Source organism: Pinus tabuliformis, chromosome 9 (genome assembly GCF_031772625.1).
Source record: "Pinus tabuliformis cultivar Carrire ecotype Pingquan chromosome 9, CPIR1, whole genome shotgun sequence".
Classification (NCBI taxonomy): Eukaryota; Viridiplantae; Streptophyta; class Pinopsida; order Pinales; family Pinaceae; genus Pinus; species Pinus tabuliformis.
This window is the reverse complement of record NC_142307.1, coordinates 840,226,023-840,241,193: the sequence shown is the minus strand read 5'-3', so window position 1 is coordinate 840,241,193 and position 15,171 is coordinate 840,226,023. Positions and strand designations below refer to the sequence as shown.

General features: G+C 40.8%; 1 protein-coding gene and 1 pseudogene across 1 annotated transcript; both read left to right on the top strand.

Moving 5' to 3' along the window:
* The first annotated feature begins 5,102 nt into the window (after positions 1-5,102).
* Positions 5,103-5,756, top strand: LOC149151407 (histone deacetylase HDT2-like; annotated as a pseudogene).
* Positions 5,757-11,998: 6,242 nt separating this feature from the next.
* On the top strand, positions 11,999-12,658 carry LOC149151406 (histone deacetylase HDT1-like). Its single transcript, XM_089443146.1, has one exon. It carries the CDS (start codon positions 12,059-12,061, stop codon positions 12,656-12,658), a length of 600 nt encoding a protein of 199 aa, XP_089299272.1. The 5' UTR covers positions 11,999-12,058.
* The last annotated feature ends 2,513 nt before the right edge of the window (positions 12,659-15,171 follow it).

Below are 15,171 nucleotides of genomic sequence, written 5' to 3'. Positions count from 1 at the left end.
ATTCTCCACAATCTATATTTATTTCTCACCAACACGATTGGAGATCCACATGGTGATGTGCTTGGTCGTATAAACCATTTATCGAGCAACTCCTGTACCTTATTCTTTATCTCTGCATTCTCTAAAGCTAACAACCTTTAATACCTGTGGTTGTAACTGTTGTTTCATCGCCTGAATCTAATCCCAAGTCTTGATGAATAGCTGCAGCATTCTATTTCACCTACCACCGAACTTCTTAGGTCTCTGTTCTGGATGCAAAGACCAACAATGTGCCTCATCATGTCCTTCTTTCTTGCAATGAGTGCATGAAGGTTTATCCTTCTTTACAGTGTTTCCTTTCCTCTCCTTCCATTTCAGTTTCTTCTTTTCCTTCTTCTTGCTTACAGAATATTCAAATGTTCCACCAATCTTTGGGTTTACCTTCTTACCTCTAGCTTCTAGATGTGTTGCTTGAACTAATACATCATCTAGGTTAGCGGGATTAAACATGAGTATAGTATGCTTTAAATAACCATGCAGACCACCTATATACATCAATAAAGTCTCAGGTGAGTCCAAGGATATACCTAGAGTTAAAGCTATTTTCCTAAATTCCTGAGTATAACTTTGTACACTCTGACCCTTCAACTAGCGAAGAGTTTTCCAACTCATCATTGCCTACTGCATGTAAGCTAAAGGATAGAATTTCTTTTTGATAGCAGAAACAAATTCATTCTAAGTAGAAAGGATTTTACCATGTTTTTGTAGATCGACTTGTGTCCTGCCTTCCCACCATACTAGTGCAATTCCTCCAAGTCGAAGGCTAGCCAGCTGAATCTTTCTCCTATCTGAATCAATGTTCTGCACGCTGCAATATGCATCAATATGTCTTATCCAATTATCTAGCTTCTCTAAATTTAGTTCTCCATCATAAATTGGCAAATCAAACTTCACATCCAATTTAATCAAAGAAGTTTTCTTTTATTTCTTATCAGGGCTAGTTTTATGTGAAGAAGATGATGAGGATGATGAAGGTGATGATGGAGGAGTTGGTGGAGGAGGCATTTCTCCTTCTCCTTTGCCTTCTGGAGAGGCAACTAGAAAAGGTTTCTCTGCTCCTTTGTCTGGTTTAGGTGTTGAGGGGCTTTCACCTCGACCCTTCTTAAATTCCAAATACATCCCTTCCAACATGGCTTGGAGTGCCTTAAAACCTTCCATAAATTGAGATTCTAATCCCAGTGGAGTTTCTTCTGCCATTCTCCTCTGAGAATAGATTCCAATCTCTGGATTAGCCATAAAAAGTTCTCCTTCTCCTAATCTGAGCTTTAATCTAGTTAGCATTCAAAATCTAGCACAAGCTTGTCTAACCTTAACAAAACCAAAAGCTCTGATACCACTTGATCTGAAAATGAGATCTTAAATCAATATAAAGGTATTACAAACTCATGTGCAAGAATGCCTATATTACTTAGTGCAATGGATCGAAAATATTGCGAATAATATAGATAATGAGCAGTTAGAAAACATAACAGACACACACATCAACATAGCAAATAATCAAGGAGTTCACTAGACTTCCTGGCTATGTCTCCTGGTCCAGCTTTCAGTGTCGACCTCTATATTATGTCTTCAAGAGCATATTATTACAAGTGTGAGCTCAAACTGAGTCTCAACACAACAATGACAAAACAACAGGGATTTACTTGAAATCCTCAAGTCTACAAGAGTACACAGACTCTCCCTCTTGCTCTCTGTCTTCTGCTTTCTCTTTGTCTCAGCAACTGCTTCCTCTGTCTCTGCCATTGAATGGCTTTTAAGCCTATCAGTGCTTGTCTGTTCGTCTCCTCTTTCAGGCTCTTTGGCTCCCAGCTGTTGTCCCTTCATCTCCTTCTGGAGCGTTTAACAATCATTGCTAAACACCCTAAGGTATGGTGGCCACCTGTTTGTAACGGAAAGGACCACTGGCATGGGTGAAGTCCCAAAAAGTAATTTCTATGTTTACACAGAGAAATACACAGAAAACATGGAAAAATCTGACAAAACACTTTCTATCGGACTTCAAATAATATTGAATCTACCCTATAATCCTATCGAGTCCACCTTTTATGGCTGTCGCAAGCCCCTTTGTATTTCACACCATTGATCTACCTGATCTCTGATCCAATGATTGACATCCATTTCGGGTGGCTTATGTGCACAAAGATTACCCACCCGAAAAGGTGGTTTTCTCTCTCCTACACCATGCCACGTGTTGGCCAGTGTATGGGATCGGGCAGAGCCCATCCAATACCACTTACCACTTGAGGCCCGCCCGAAATCCCACTTACTACAGAACTCAAATAACATACAGCCGCATCTATAAACCTTTCAGGTCTGACTTTATCGCTTCATGTCATTTCCTTTTGTATTTCGGTTTTATAATGGAAATTCATAAATACATAGAAAAACCTGAAAAATACTTTTATATCGAAACTCAAAACTTATAGAGCCGCATTTATAACCCCCGTCGGGTCCAGCTATCGCAAGTCACATGTTGTATCAGCCCCGCTCCTTTGTATCGATGTGATGCCATATTGTGATGCGATATATCGCAATCACATATTGCATGGTCTTCGGGCCTTCAGTAAGTCTTCCCTTTGTGTTATAGCGATGCGATATTGCGAATTTATCTGGGTCGTTGATCTACGCACTTGATAAATAGTCCTCATTAAATCGCATTGATCGCTATTTCGATTTCCATTGGGCTGCCTCCAATGTACTCTGCTAACTGCGATATTGCCGATCCCTCTGATGTGATCCACCGATTTGATCTGGACCATTGATTGGTCTGATCCAACGACTCCTGTGCAACGTTACTTCCACCTTTGCTTAGCTCTAATTTTGCCATTCTTTCACTGTTTTCCCTTGCAATAGTGTTTCTAATAGTCAATATACATGAAGACATAGAGGTTTTAGGATCTATTTTGGTCACTCGCAGTTAGCGAGCCTACACCTATAATTACAGAGTCTAAAAAAACAAAAGGAGACTAAGCCAGAAGTACGTGTGGAGGTTTGGTGTTTGAAGTGCAAGGGCCATGGGAACAATAAAGATCATTTTCCAGTATACGCTAACTATCTTATAGGGGGACAGCCAGGCCCCCTAAATTCAAAAGCCCCAGTTGGGCCGAGAACAGGAACTACACTATGGTGCGGCATTTTTCAAGTCATTGGGCAACATGCGACGGATAACTACCACTTACTTCAGAAGTTCATTCAGACACCCCAGCAACTATTTTTCAATTTCTGTAAACCTGTGGGCCATGATGGGTGCCATTGTTGAAGTTATGAGCTAATGATGGAAAGAACCCCTACTTATCGCATGCAAGTAGAAACTCGGCCTCCAGATCAAGGCGCAGGAGGAGCATGTGGGGGTTTTCAAGTTCGAGGATGAGGACGAGGAGGAGGACCTAGTAGAGGTCATGGTCAGATTATCTGCTACAACTGCAGGCAATCAGGCACTTCGCGCGAGACTGCCCAAATCCTACACACCCTTCATGTCAATACTGTAGGAAATTTGACCATGCCATAGAAGAATGTCCGGTGCTAATAGCTAAAATGCAAGAGAAGAAAACGCATTCTTAGCAACCTACGCATAATTTACAAATGATGAGGGTTGAGCCTCGCGAGGAGGATCAAAGCATTAATATTGTACTACGAAGCGATATGACGACTAGCGCAGATAAGGGTAAGAAATCTGACGAAGACGGATGGGTCTGCAAAGCTCCTATGAAAGAAGCCGCCTTTGACCTTAATCATGCTAAGGAAACATTTGTGGAAGCAAAAAAGAGCTTCAATGAGGCCTCCACCTCAGGAAGCCGAGACAAGCCACCAGAGACTGGTGCGACGCAAGAAGTTGATCCTTTCGTGCTCACTACTTTTTTGGAGACCTGCATGAAGTTACTACACAATAGAAAGGTTGTGGAAGGATTACAAGACTTAATAGACAAGTGCACCAACAAGGAAAAGACATCTACGAAGTAGCGCACCATTAGAAATATTGGTAATCATAAGCCACGAACAGGAAGTGAGATGTGGATAACAGCGTAGATAAGTGATTATGAAATGGACCAGGTCATTTTGGATCTCGTGTCTGTTGCTAATGTTCTACTGAAATAGACATGGGAAAGGATGGGGAGACCTGCACTACAGTGGTCTCTGATTCATCTTAGGATGGTGAATCAGAGGAAAATCATCCCCATGGGATGATTATATGGAGTAACGGTTGATATTGAAGGTGTGAGTGCATTAGCGGACTTTCAAGTTATAGAAATTGTTGATGAAATTAATCCCTACCCAGTGCTCCTGGGAATCGACTAGGTTATTGATATGAATGGGTTAATTAATTTGGAGAAGAGGACAATGTCATTTGAAAGGAAGTCGCTAAGGGTTATAGTGTCACTAGATTCTATAGAAGGGGCGTGCTATACTTAACCAGTCCGCGATTACGTAGAAAGTGACGATGAGATAAATCAAATATACAAGATAACAACGCGAGATCGGGATTGGATCAATCCAATGGTGGATGGATGGATCACATGGGATCGGGATAGTTCCTGCACTTCTGACTCAGATGAGGAATTAGAGCATTGGCAAAACCGCTTACATGAAGTATCTACACTGCGATGCAATATGATGACGAAGTCACTATGCTGCATTTCGTCGAAGGTAAGAAAGCTTCCTTATTATGATGGTTTGACTGATGTAGATATGTTTTTAGATGAATTTGAGTGTGAAGTCCCTAAAGACCACCATTGTAAAGCCTTGGAGTTGGCACTGCATGCTATGCCCACACGATGGTGGGGTACAGATAAGGATACTTTTGTTGGATGGCAAGATTGTAGACGAATGATGACGTTATGATTTGGGCATGCTAATACAAGAATGAATGAGAAGTATAATGGAAGGGTGTTGGACACGGATTTTCATTGATGTTAATATGGAAATATTCAAGGAGTAGACAGAGCCACTAGAGGAGAAGATGGAGACGAGAGAAGCAGACAGAGTTATAATAGAGTTCCTCGTTTGTTAGGAGTTGAACTGAAACAATCGAGCGGAGGGTTTCATCTTTTACATTGAGTGGTTTGCTAGGTCGAGCTAGCTCTGCAATATCACCTGCTATAACGAATTCTTCAGATCAAATGGAGTTTTGGGGTGTGGAGGTAAAACCTGGGCAGGTTCAGAGCTGTGATCTTGGAGATTGTAAATATCTCCACTTATCGTAGGCAGCCCTGGGTGAGATTCAAAATGCAAAGGAAAGTGAGAGAGCTCTCCTCAATGTTCATGTTGATAACAAGAAAGTTGTGCTTGGTGCGCTTACATATGGGAAATGCGACCAGTTTTCATTGGATATTATGTTTTCTAAACCTTTCAAGCTTTCACACAGTTGCACCATAGGAAGCGTCTTCTTCATTGGTTATACCACAGTTGTAGAAGAAACAGACGGTGGAATGGGAGGATATGATGACTCAGACTCTGATTCTAATGATGATCAACAAGCTCAGGCTTTGATGCATTGTGTTAAGGAAAATGGCCAAAGAGAAGCGAGGCTTGCCAAGCCTGAGTTAATGAAAGATGGTGTGAAACAAGTGAAGCCTGAACCTATGATAATTGATAAAGCAGCTGCAAAGGCTAAGCCGGGGGAAAGAAAATCACTTCCTAGCAAGAAACTGGTGGAAAAAGAAGAATCCACTGATGATGATGTGGGCCATCGAATCAGGGCGCGGTGGATCCAACAGTGATCGAGAGCGAAATTCGATCGGAGGTTAACGGCCGGGGGATAGGCGGTTTCGCGGGTGGGCGGTATTCCCCGCATCGCCTACGGAGCAACAGCGGTATCCATATATGACTGCGTGATCCAGTTGTTTCGCAACACATGGCGAACAAAAACCACTGCCCCCGCGGGTTAACGCGCGCGCAAGTCGCGAATGGGGCTTGCGACTATCGTTAGATTTCACGATGGATTCAATCAACGGTGGGAAAGAGAACAAGATTTAACGCGCGTGAAGAAAGCTGCAGAGACCAACGGATCGTGATGCGATGAACGAATGATGTGGGTTCAATCGCACGAGTTTCCAATTGATATGACAGGAGAACGGCGTAGTAGTTTAACATCGTCAGATCGCCTGATGAATGATCGGACGGCAGTGAACTCGAACAGCTCAGAGGAAGCCACAACGACTGTGGAGGGAAGCCAAAGGATCAAGCGAGGCAGAGGAATCTACAATGACCAAGGAGGAAGCCAAAAAGGCGGTGGAAAGTGGAAACGATCAGTCAGAGGTGCCTGAAACACATAAAAACATAAACACAAGGTGAAGTGTTGCGAATGTATGCATAATCTGTAAGAGAGGAAGCCGAAGAACAGGCAAGAGGCAGGAGAGACCAGAGAAGCAGGAGAACTAGAGAAAGGCAGAAGCTCAGTAGGGTTGGGTGCAGAAAACTGCAGCAAAACAGTTGATACTAAGATTGGGTTGGAGCCCAAGAGGTTGGAGCCTCACTAAAGTCCAAGTTGGAGCTTGGCAACTATTCACAGTCAAATATATATTTATATTGTATTTATTTCATTGTATTGTCTTGAGTTTTTTAATAAAAGCATTTATTCCAGCTGCTGGTTTCTGTGTTCTGTGTATACATATACATATCTATATATGCTTTTGGCAATCACTAGAATAAAAATTGTAAGAAATACTGATTCACCCCCCCTCTCAGTATTTCCAACAATTGGTATCAGAGCAGGCTTCTTCATACTAGCCTAATAGCTTGAAGAAGGATCCACAGCCATGATGAGAAACCACGAAGCATCGGGAATACCTCCTTTGTTTGATGGCACTAACTTTGGTTTTTGGAAGAAAAGAATGACTGACTACTTAATGTCCCTTGGACCTGAAGTCTGGCATTTTGTTCAAAATGAATACAAAACTACTTCCACTCTTCCAATAGACCAAGACGATAGGAAAGCCTACATCGCAAATGCAAAGGCCATGAACTCCATCATTAGTGGAATCACTGATTCTGAGTTTACAAAAATCATGCATTGTACCTCGACCAAAGAAATGTGGGAGAAGCTAGTTGGCTTGTACGATGGAGACTCAAAAGTTCAAAAAGGAAAAGCTTCAAACTCACAGAAGACAATTTGAAAAGTTTGAGGATGGAAGATGAAGAAGATATTGTAGCATACCTCCTCTGATGTAGCTAAAGTGGTAAATTCCCTGAAAGGATTGGATGAAAAAGTTGAAGAAAGTACCATTGTTCAAAAGGTATTAAGGTCTCTTCCAGACAGGTTTGACTCCAAAATAAGCACTATATAAGAAGCAAAGGATCTAGACACCCTCAAAATGGATGAACTCCATGGAATTCTCACTGCCTATGAAATGAGGAAAGGTGGCCCAAGCTCCAAAGATGTAGCGTTCAAGGCCTCAAGGTCAAAGAAGGGGAAAGAAAGGAATGACTGGAGTGATGAGTCAAATGTGGAATCCGAATTGGCTCAATTTGTACGAAAGCTGAAGAAAGGATATAAGATTAAAGGAAAGTATCCTCTTATCTGTTTTAAATGTGGTAAAATAGGTCATTATGCAGCAAAATGTCCTCATAAACATGATAGTGATGATGAAGGAAACACTAGAAGAATGGCACATAAAAAGAAAGGGTTCAATAAGAAAAACTTCTTCTCCAAGAAAGATGAGTCTGATGAGGATGAGTTTATGGACATCAAAAGGAAATCAGATGAGGAAAGAGATCATGATGAAAGCCAAGAAGCATTATTCATGGCACTCGCAAATGATGATGACTCAGGGCTGGAAGGAAATGTAGATGAACTGTTAATAAGTGCCATTCAAGAAAATGAGAAACTATGGAACAAAATCATTTCTCTCAAAGTGGAAAATGAGGAAATAAGAAGGAGAGAAGATCTCTTGGAAGAAAAGCTTAAAGAAAAGGAAGAGACTTGTGAAGAACGCGAGACCGAAACAGTGTCTTTGAGAAAGGAGTTGGAGCAAATTAAAAAGGGCTGTAAAAGCTCTCAAATACTTCAAACTATTCTGAAAAATCAAAAACCTCAACATGACAAGTCTGGAATAGGTTTCAAAGGAGAATCCTCAAGCACTAAGAATAATGCGAAAAGCTATGCCGATGCACTTTCCTGCAATCCAAAAGATGAAAAGTGCACCCCAGATCCCAAGAATGAAGAGAGAATTACTCCAAAGAAGAATGTGGAGTTGAATCATGGACACTACAACAAATACAAGCATGCACTCCACCAAGGGCCCATCGCAAATCCAAAGAACGAGGGAGGAGTAATTCCCAGGAAGGAAATCGACTCAAACCATGGTTGCTTCAACAAGTACAAAACCATCTTTTTTGACACTACTTTCACTGTAAAAACTTTGGTCATCAAGCCAGACATTGTATGGCTCGCAAAAGTGAAAATAAAAAGCTAAAGGATAGAATAATCAACTCATATGCCCCCAAAAGGTAGGGAAAAATCAAAACCTTTAATTCATTTGATCCCTTGACCAAATTTGACCTGATTTTCTCTTTCTGCTACAATAATGGACACTATGAACAAGACTTCCCACTCAAAGGAAGAAAGACGAGTAGCAAGAACTCTAGCATGGACAAATGTGGCCTGGCTCTATATGCTCAAAATAATGGAAACCAGTGGTTTATAGATAGTGGGTGCTCCAGACACATGACAAGAGACAGAAGGAAGTTTGTCTCACTGAGCAAAAAGGAAGGGAATGTGTCCTTTGGAAGCGGATCTGGCAGAATTGCAAGAAGAGGAATAGTTACTATGATCAATGGAAAAGGAAAAGCTCAAGATGCTCTGCTGGAAGATGGACTCAAACACAACCTCTTGAGTGTCAGCCAAATCTGTGATCAAGGACATAAGGTTGTTTTCAGCACCAAAGACTGTGAAATAAGGAACTCTTCCTCAGGGAAACTTGTGTCAAAAGGGGTGAGGACACCAAACACCATTTACATTCTGAACAAGATTCAAGAAAATAAATGCTACCTGAGTTAGACATATGACAATTGGCTGTGGCACAAGCGACTTGGACATACAAGCTTTGAAAATCTAATCAATATCAGCAAGATCAAAGCTATACGAGACATCCCAAGGCTGTTCAACCCAAATCAAGTAGTATGTGGTCCATGTCAACATGGATAGTAAACCAGAATCAGCCACAAGACAAAGGAACACTCTACATCGAAGCCCTTAGAGATCATACATGCTGATGTGTGTGGGCCAAATAGAAATCAAGCACTCCAAAGAGAAAGGTACTTTGTATTTGTTGATGATTATACTAGAATGATGTGCATATATTTCATAAAGTATAAATCTGAAACTTTTGAGTATTTTAAGAATCTAAAAGCCCTTGTAGAAAATGAAAACAATTCAAAAATTAAGTGCCTCAGACTAGACAGATGAGGAGAATTCACATCAAATGAGTTTAGTGAGTTCTGTAATATTCATGGAATTAAAAGGGAATTCTCGGCTGCCAAAACACCTCAGAAAAATGGGGTAGTTGAAAGAAGAAACCGAACAGTCCAAGAAATGGAAAGAACTATGCTATTAGCAGCAGATTTACAAGCTAAATTCTGGAGATAAGCAATAGGAACAGCTGTCTATACACTGAATCGAACTCAATTAAGACCAAATTGTGAAAAAACTCCTTATGAGCTATGGAAAGGAAGACCTGCTTCAGTAAAGTACTTCAAGATATTTGGAAGCAAGTGCTTCATAAAAATAAATGATGGCTCACCCGGAAAGTTTGATTCTCGGGTTGATGAAGGAATATTTCATGGATACTCTACACAGAGAAAGGCTTACAAGTGCTACAATTATCAACTGAAGAAAATAGTGGAAAGAATTGATGTAAAAATTGATGAAGATCTTCCAGAAAACGAAATTGAAGAACATGAAGATGACTCTTTCATTGAAGAAGAAGAACCTAAAGAGGAAGAAATAGAAGAGGAAGAAGAAGAAGAAGAAGAGGAAAGAGAACCACCTAATACCCCTTCAAAGATGAAGTATGTCCGATGCCATCATCCAGAAGATCAGATCATTGGTGATAGAGATGAAGGTGTGCAAACCCGAAGAAGGATAACAATCACGCCCAAGAGAAAAGTCATTGCCCTCCTATCTATGATAGAACCATAAACATTTGCAGAAGCAAGGATCCTCATTGGGTAAAAGCCATGGAAGAATAAATGTCCCAAGTTGAGAAGAACAAGACATGGAAGCAGGTACCTCGTTCAAAGGAAAAAAACATAATAGGAACCAAATGGGTATTCAAAAATAAAATGAATGAGGAAGGACAGGTTATCAGAAACAAGGCAAGACCTGTCTGCAAAGGCTATTCACAAATTGAAGGAGTTGACTTTGAAGATACATTTGCACCAGTGGCCCGTATGGAAGCTATTAGGATGTTCTTAGCATTTTCTTTCTCAAAAGGATTCAAAATCTATCAAATGGACGTGAAATTAGCATTTCTAAATGGGGAACTCAAGGAGGAAGTCTACATGGAGCAACCAGAAGGTTTTGATCTAACAACAGGAAAGGACTTAGTTTGTAAGTTGAAAAAGGCTTTATATGGGTTGAAACAAGCTCCTAGAGCTTGGTATGCAAGACTGGATCACTAAAAACAACAATAAGGCTTCAAAAAGGGAGTGGCTGGAAGCAATCTATGCATAAAGATAGATCAAGGTAAGTTACTAATTGTTCTTGTTTATGTCGATGATCTTATTTTTGCTAGTAATAATGATGAAATGAGCCATGAATTTTCTCAAAACATGTCAAAAGAGTTTGAGATGTCAATGATAGGAGAGTTGTCCCACTTCCTTGGACTTCAAATATCTCAAACTAGAGCAAGATTGTGTATATCTCAAACCAAATATCTAAAAGACATGCTCAAAAATATGGAATGGAGGATTGTGCACCCATGAGCACACCTATGACCACAAACTGCAAACTGAGCAAAGATGATGACTCCCCTCTAGTAGATGCAACTCATTATAGGTCAATAATTGGAGCTCTTCTATACTTAACAGCTAGACGACCAGACATAATGCAAGTAGTAGGAATGGTGAGAAGATTTCAATCTGCTCCCAAGCAAATCCCATTTATTAGCTGTAAAAAGAATTCTTAGATATCTGAAGGGAACTTTTGATTTCGGTCTTTGGTACCCAAAGAACTCAACACTGACTATAACTGCATACACCGATGTTGATTGGGCTGGAAGTATAGATGATTGGAAAAGCACTAGTGGAAATGCATTCTTCTTAGGAGACTGTTTGGTATCCTGGCTCAGCAAAAAACAATCATCCATATCATTATCCATAGCTGAAGGTGAGTATATTGTTGTAGCAGTCTGTTTTTCTCAGATACTATGGATGAAGGAAGCTCTAAAAGATCTCGACATATGTACATATCAACCAATTTCAGTCTATTGTGACAACACAAGTGCTATCAGTCTCAGTAAAAATCCTGTGATGCACTCAAGAACCAAACACATACCAATCAAGTATCATTTCCTCTGTGAATAAGTAGCTGAACAAAACATCATCCTGGAATATATTAGTACTAAGGAGCAGATAGCTGATATTTTCACAAAACTTCTTCCTCGAGAAGCATTCCAACATCTGCGTCAAAAGATGGGGGTTATTTCTTTATCAACACTCAAGTTCATTCATAAAGATGTAGCAGGACAGGGGGAGCAGTTTGACAGGGGGAGTCCGTATGCATTCCTTTGCCATTGATGTCAAAGGGGGAGAGAGCAGAAGAATATTGTCATCAATAATAAAGGGGGAGATTGTTGGACATGGATTGTCATTGATGTCAATATGGCAATATTCAAGGAGTGGATAGGGCCACCAGAGGAGTAGATGGAGACAAGAGAAGCAGACAAAGTTATAATAGAGTTCCTCATTTGTTAGGAGTTGAACCGAAACAATCGAGCGAAGGGTTTCATATTTTACATTGAGTGGTTTGCTAGGTCGAGCTAGCTCTGCAATATCACCTACTGCAACGAATTCTTCAGACCAAATGGAGTTTTGGGGTGTGGAGGTAAAACCTGGGGAGGTTCAGAGCTGTGATCCTGGAGATGGTAAATATCTCCACTTATCGCAGGCAGCCCTGGGTGAGATTCAAAATGCAAAGGAAAGTGAGAGAGCTCTCCTCAATGTTCATGTTGATAACAAGAAAGTTGTGCTTGGTGTGCTTACATATGGGAAATGTGACCAGTTTTCATTGGATATTATGTTTTCTAAACCTTTCAAGCTTTCACACAGTTGCACCACAGGAAGTGTCTTCTTCATTGGTTATACCACAATTGTAGAAGAAACAGATGGTGGAATGGGAGGATATGATGACTCAGACTCTGATTCTGATGATGATCGACAAGCTCAGGCACTGATGCATCATGTTAAGGAAAATGGCCAAAGAGAAGTGAGGCTTGCCAAGACTGAGTTAATGAAATATGGTGCGAAACAAGTGAAGCCTGAACATGTGATAATTGATAAAGCAGCTGCAAAGGCTAAGCCGGGGAAAAGAAAATCACTTCCTGGCAAGAAACTAGTGGAAAAGGAAGAATCCACTGATGATGATGCGGGCCGTCAGATCAGGGCGCAGTGGATCCAACGGTGATTCGGAGTGGAAGTCGCGTGGAGGTTAACGTCTGGGGGACAGGCGGTTTCGCGGGCGGGCGGTATTCCTCGCACCTCCTGTTAGCACCTAAATCTGCCTTAAGCTGAAGGAAGGAAAAATTCAGGGTAACCACAAACCACGCTCAGTCTAGTAGCTAGCCCTACCAGAACAAGAGAGGGCTCTCTCTAAGTCACGCTCAATGAAGAATAAACAAATAGGGTCTAAGAATGACTTAAAATGGATACTGATTTTAGGCTACGTAAATAAATATGAAAGAGTTATTTTGATGAATGACTGAGTTTTCTGGGATGTAACTCAAAGACGCAGATTATTTCGTGAGGCAAGACAGGCCGAAAGTCTAGCAATTAAATTTGAAATAACATGAAGTGGAGAGACTGTTTAAGAGGGTGAAAAGGGCATAAATACATGAATCCTTTTCAACAGAAGAAAGCATCCAACGTGAAAACTTTCCCACGGCAGAGCAGTAAACTGAATTGTACCTTTTCTTACTTAGAATCTTTCACTAGAAATGAATATGAATGAACTGTGAAACATAACGACATACATATGAAACAGAAATAAAATACATTTGCTAAACTCACGCCACAGGAATCTCAAGAGCCAGAGCTACAACCTTTCATTAATTCTCTGTCAAAATGTACAGCGAGTAACTGAGTTTCTCTCCCACTGCTTCCCAAAAATTTCAACCAACTACAAATGACTCTCAATACAATAAATAAACTTTACCATGAGGAAATGGATCGACCCAGAATAGGGGGTGGTTTAAGCATTATTAACTGAAGATGGAAAGCCAACCATCTGGACAGGGGTAGTGTTACAATCTATGCTTAAATCTGCTGATGACCAACGAGGAGGCACACATGTAGCGTAGATCTGGTAACTGAAGACAAACATAGGAAATCGCATCTTATTCTTCTGCCACTATGGATATCTACGTTTAAAAATTTAAGCGTTTTGGTTTTTGACTTTTCATCTTCCCTCTGGGAGCCTCTTCCATATACTCTGCCTTTTCTATTTCATAAACTTCTCCCAACGCCACTTCACTAAGCAGCAATAACCCCATGGCACATTCGTTGCTGGCGTTACATTATTTGAACTCCTGTTACCAAGGTCTGCCAAGTGAATACCTTTTCCAAACCTATATCCAGTTGGTGGAGCCTCGGGAGGAGGTATTCAAAGTCTTGTACTAATGATACCAAGAAAGTTTGTCACACGTGAACCATGCCAAAACAACAAGCAGTTTTTAAGATTTCCTTTACGAGCAATGTATGCATCACGTTCTCCGTCCTTATCAATTCTATAGCTGTCCTCCATTTCAAGCCCCTAATCATGTGTTGGAGCATCAGTCCTTTTGAGGTATCTTTCAATACATTGATAATCAGAGCTGTTGCGAGGTAATGGAGAAATATCGCAGTTTAGCTTCTTACAGTTAGCATAAAAGGGATCGTCATCTTTAATTCCAAACCTCATGAATTTAGCAACTTTTTCCATCTCCAAAAGGATCTCCAACATGTGATTCTTTAATTTAAGGTAATCCACATCTCGAATAACATGGGGATTCATGGTTGGAATAAGTGTGAAAAAAAATGACTGCTGGCATCAACGAGCTGGCTCTCTTTGAAACGAACATCATGTTCATTCAGTTTGATCATGTCTTCCACTTGTCTCAACACCTCAAATCCTGGCAAATTCGTTTGAGTTATTGGAGAAATTGTGAGCAGTTTCGGGCCTTTTACTGTGTGTGCCGCACGGGAGGCCCAATGCGCCGTGCGATGTGGGTGTGTTGTGCCCGTGTAAAAACACACTGCGTGGAGGTGCCCAGTGCGCCGCGCTTGCTCAGTGCGCTGTGCGGCCCTTCAACAGAGAAAAGGTGGAGGATTTCTAATTGTTGTAATAAGCAAGGGTTTGTTCGACATCAAGATGCTTTCCCACGAATATTAGAGGTTGTTGGTCGAAGAGAATCCATCATTTGGCCTAGATCTAAGATGAAACTTGAATATAACGATTAGATATACCAGTAGTTAAATGTTTAACCATTCAAGCATTTAGGCCATGCCTTAAGAGTACTGCCAAAGAGATCATAACTAAGCAGTAACCAAGCATTGTAGAACCTCAAAATAGTCATGAATGTGGACATAGCCAACAGGCAGTTCAGAAAATTGGCAAAGAAGGATCAATACTCGTAAAGGCATCTCCAACGACCTTGTCATCGAAGCAGTTGTTCTGCAATGTCGCCCAAGAGCCAACTCCAGAGAACAAGGAGCCACGATACCACTACTAAAAATACTCCAATATCCTCATCATGACATGCTCTGGATATGCAGTGGAATGCTCAACTGACCTTCGGCTATTAGTATTTTTTTTGAAAGTGATAATCAGCATGCATCTTCTGTCATAGTTCGAATCCCATCTTTTGGATGAAAGGCTGAAAGTTCATGGAATTGATGATATTTGGTGGTTGAAATGCCATTCCCATATGGTAGATTATAATC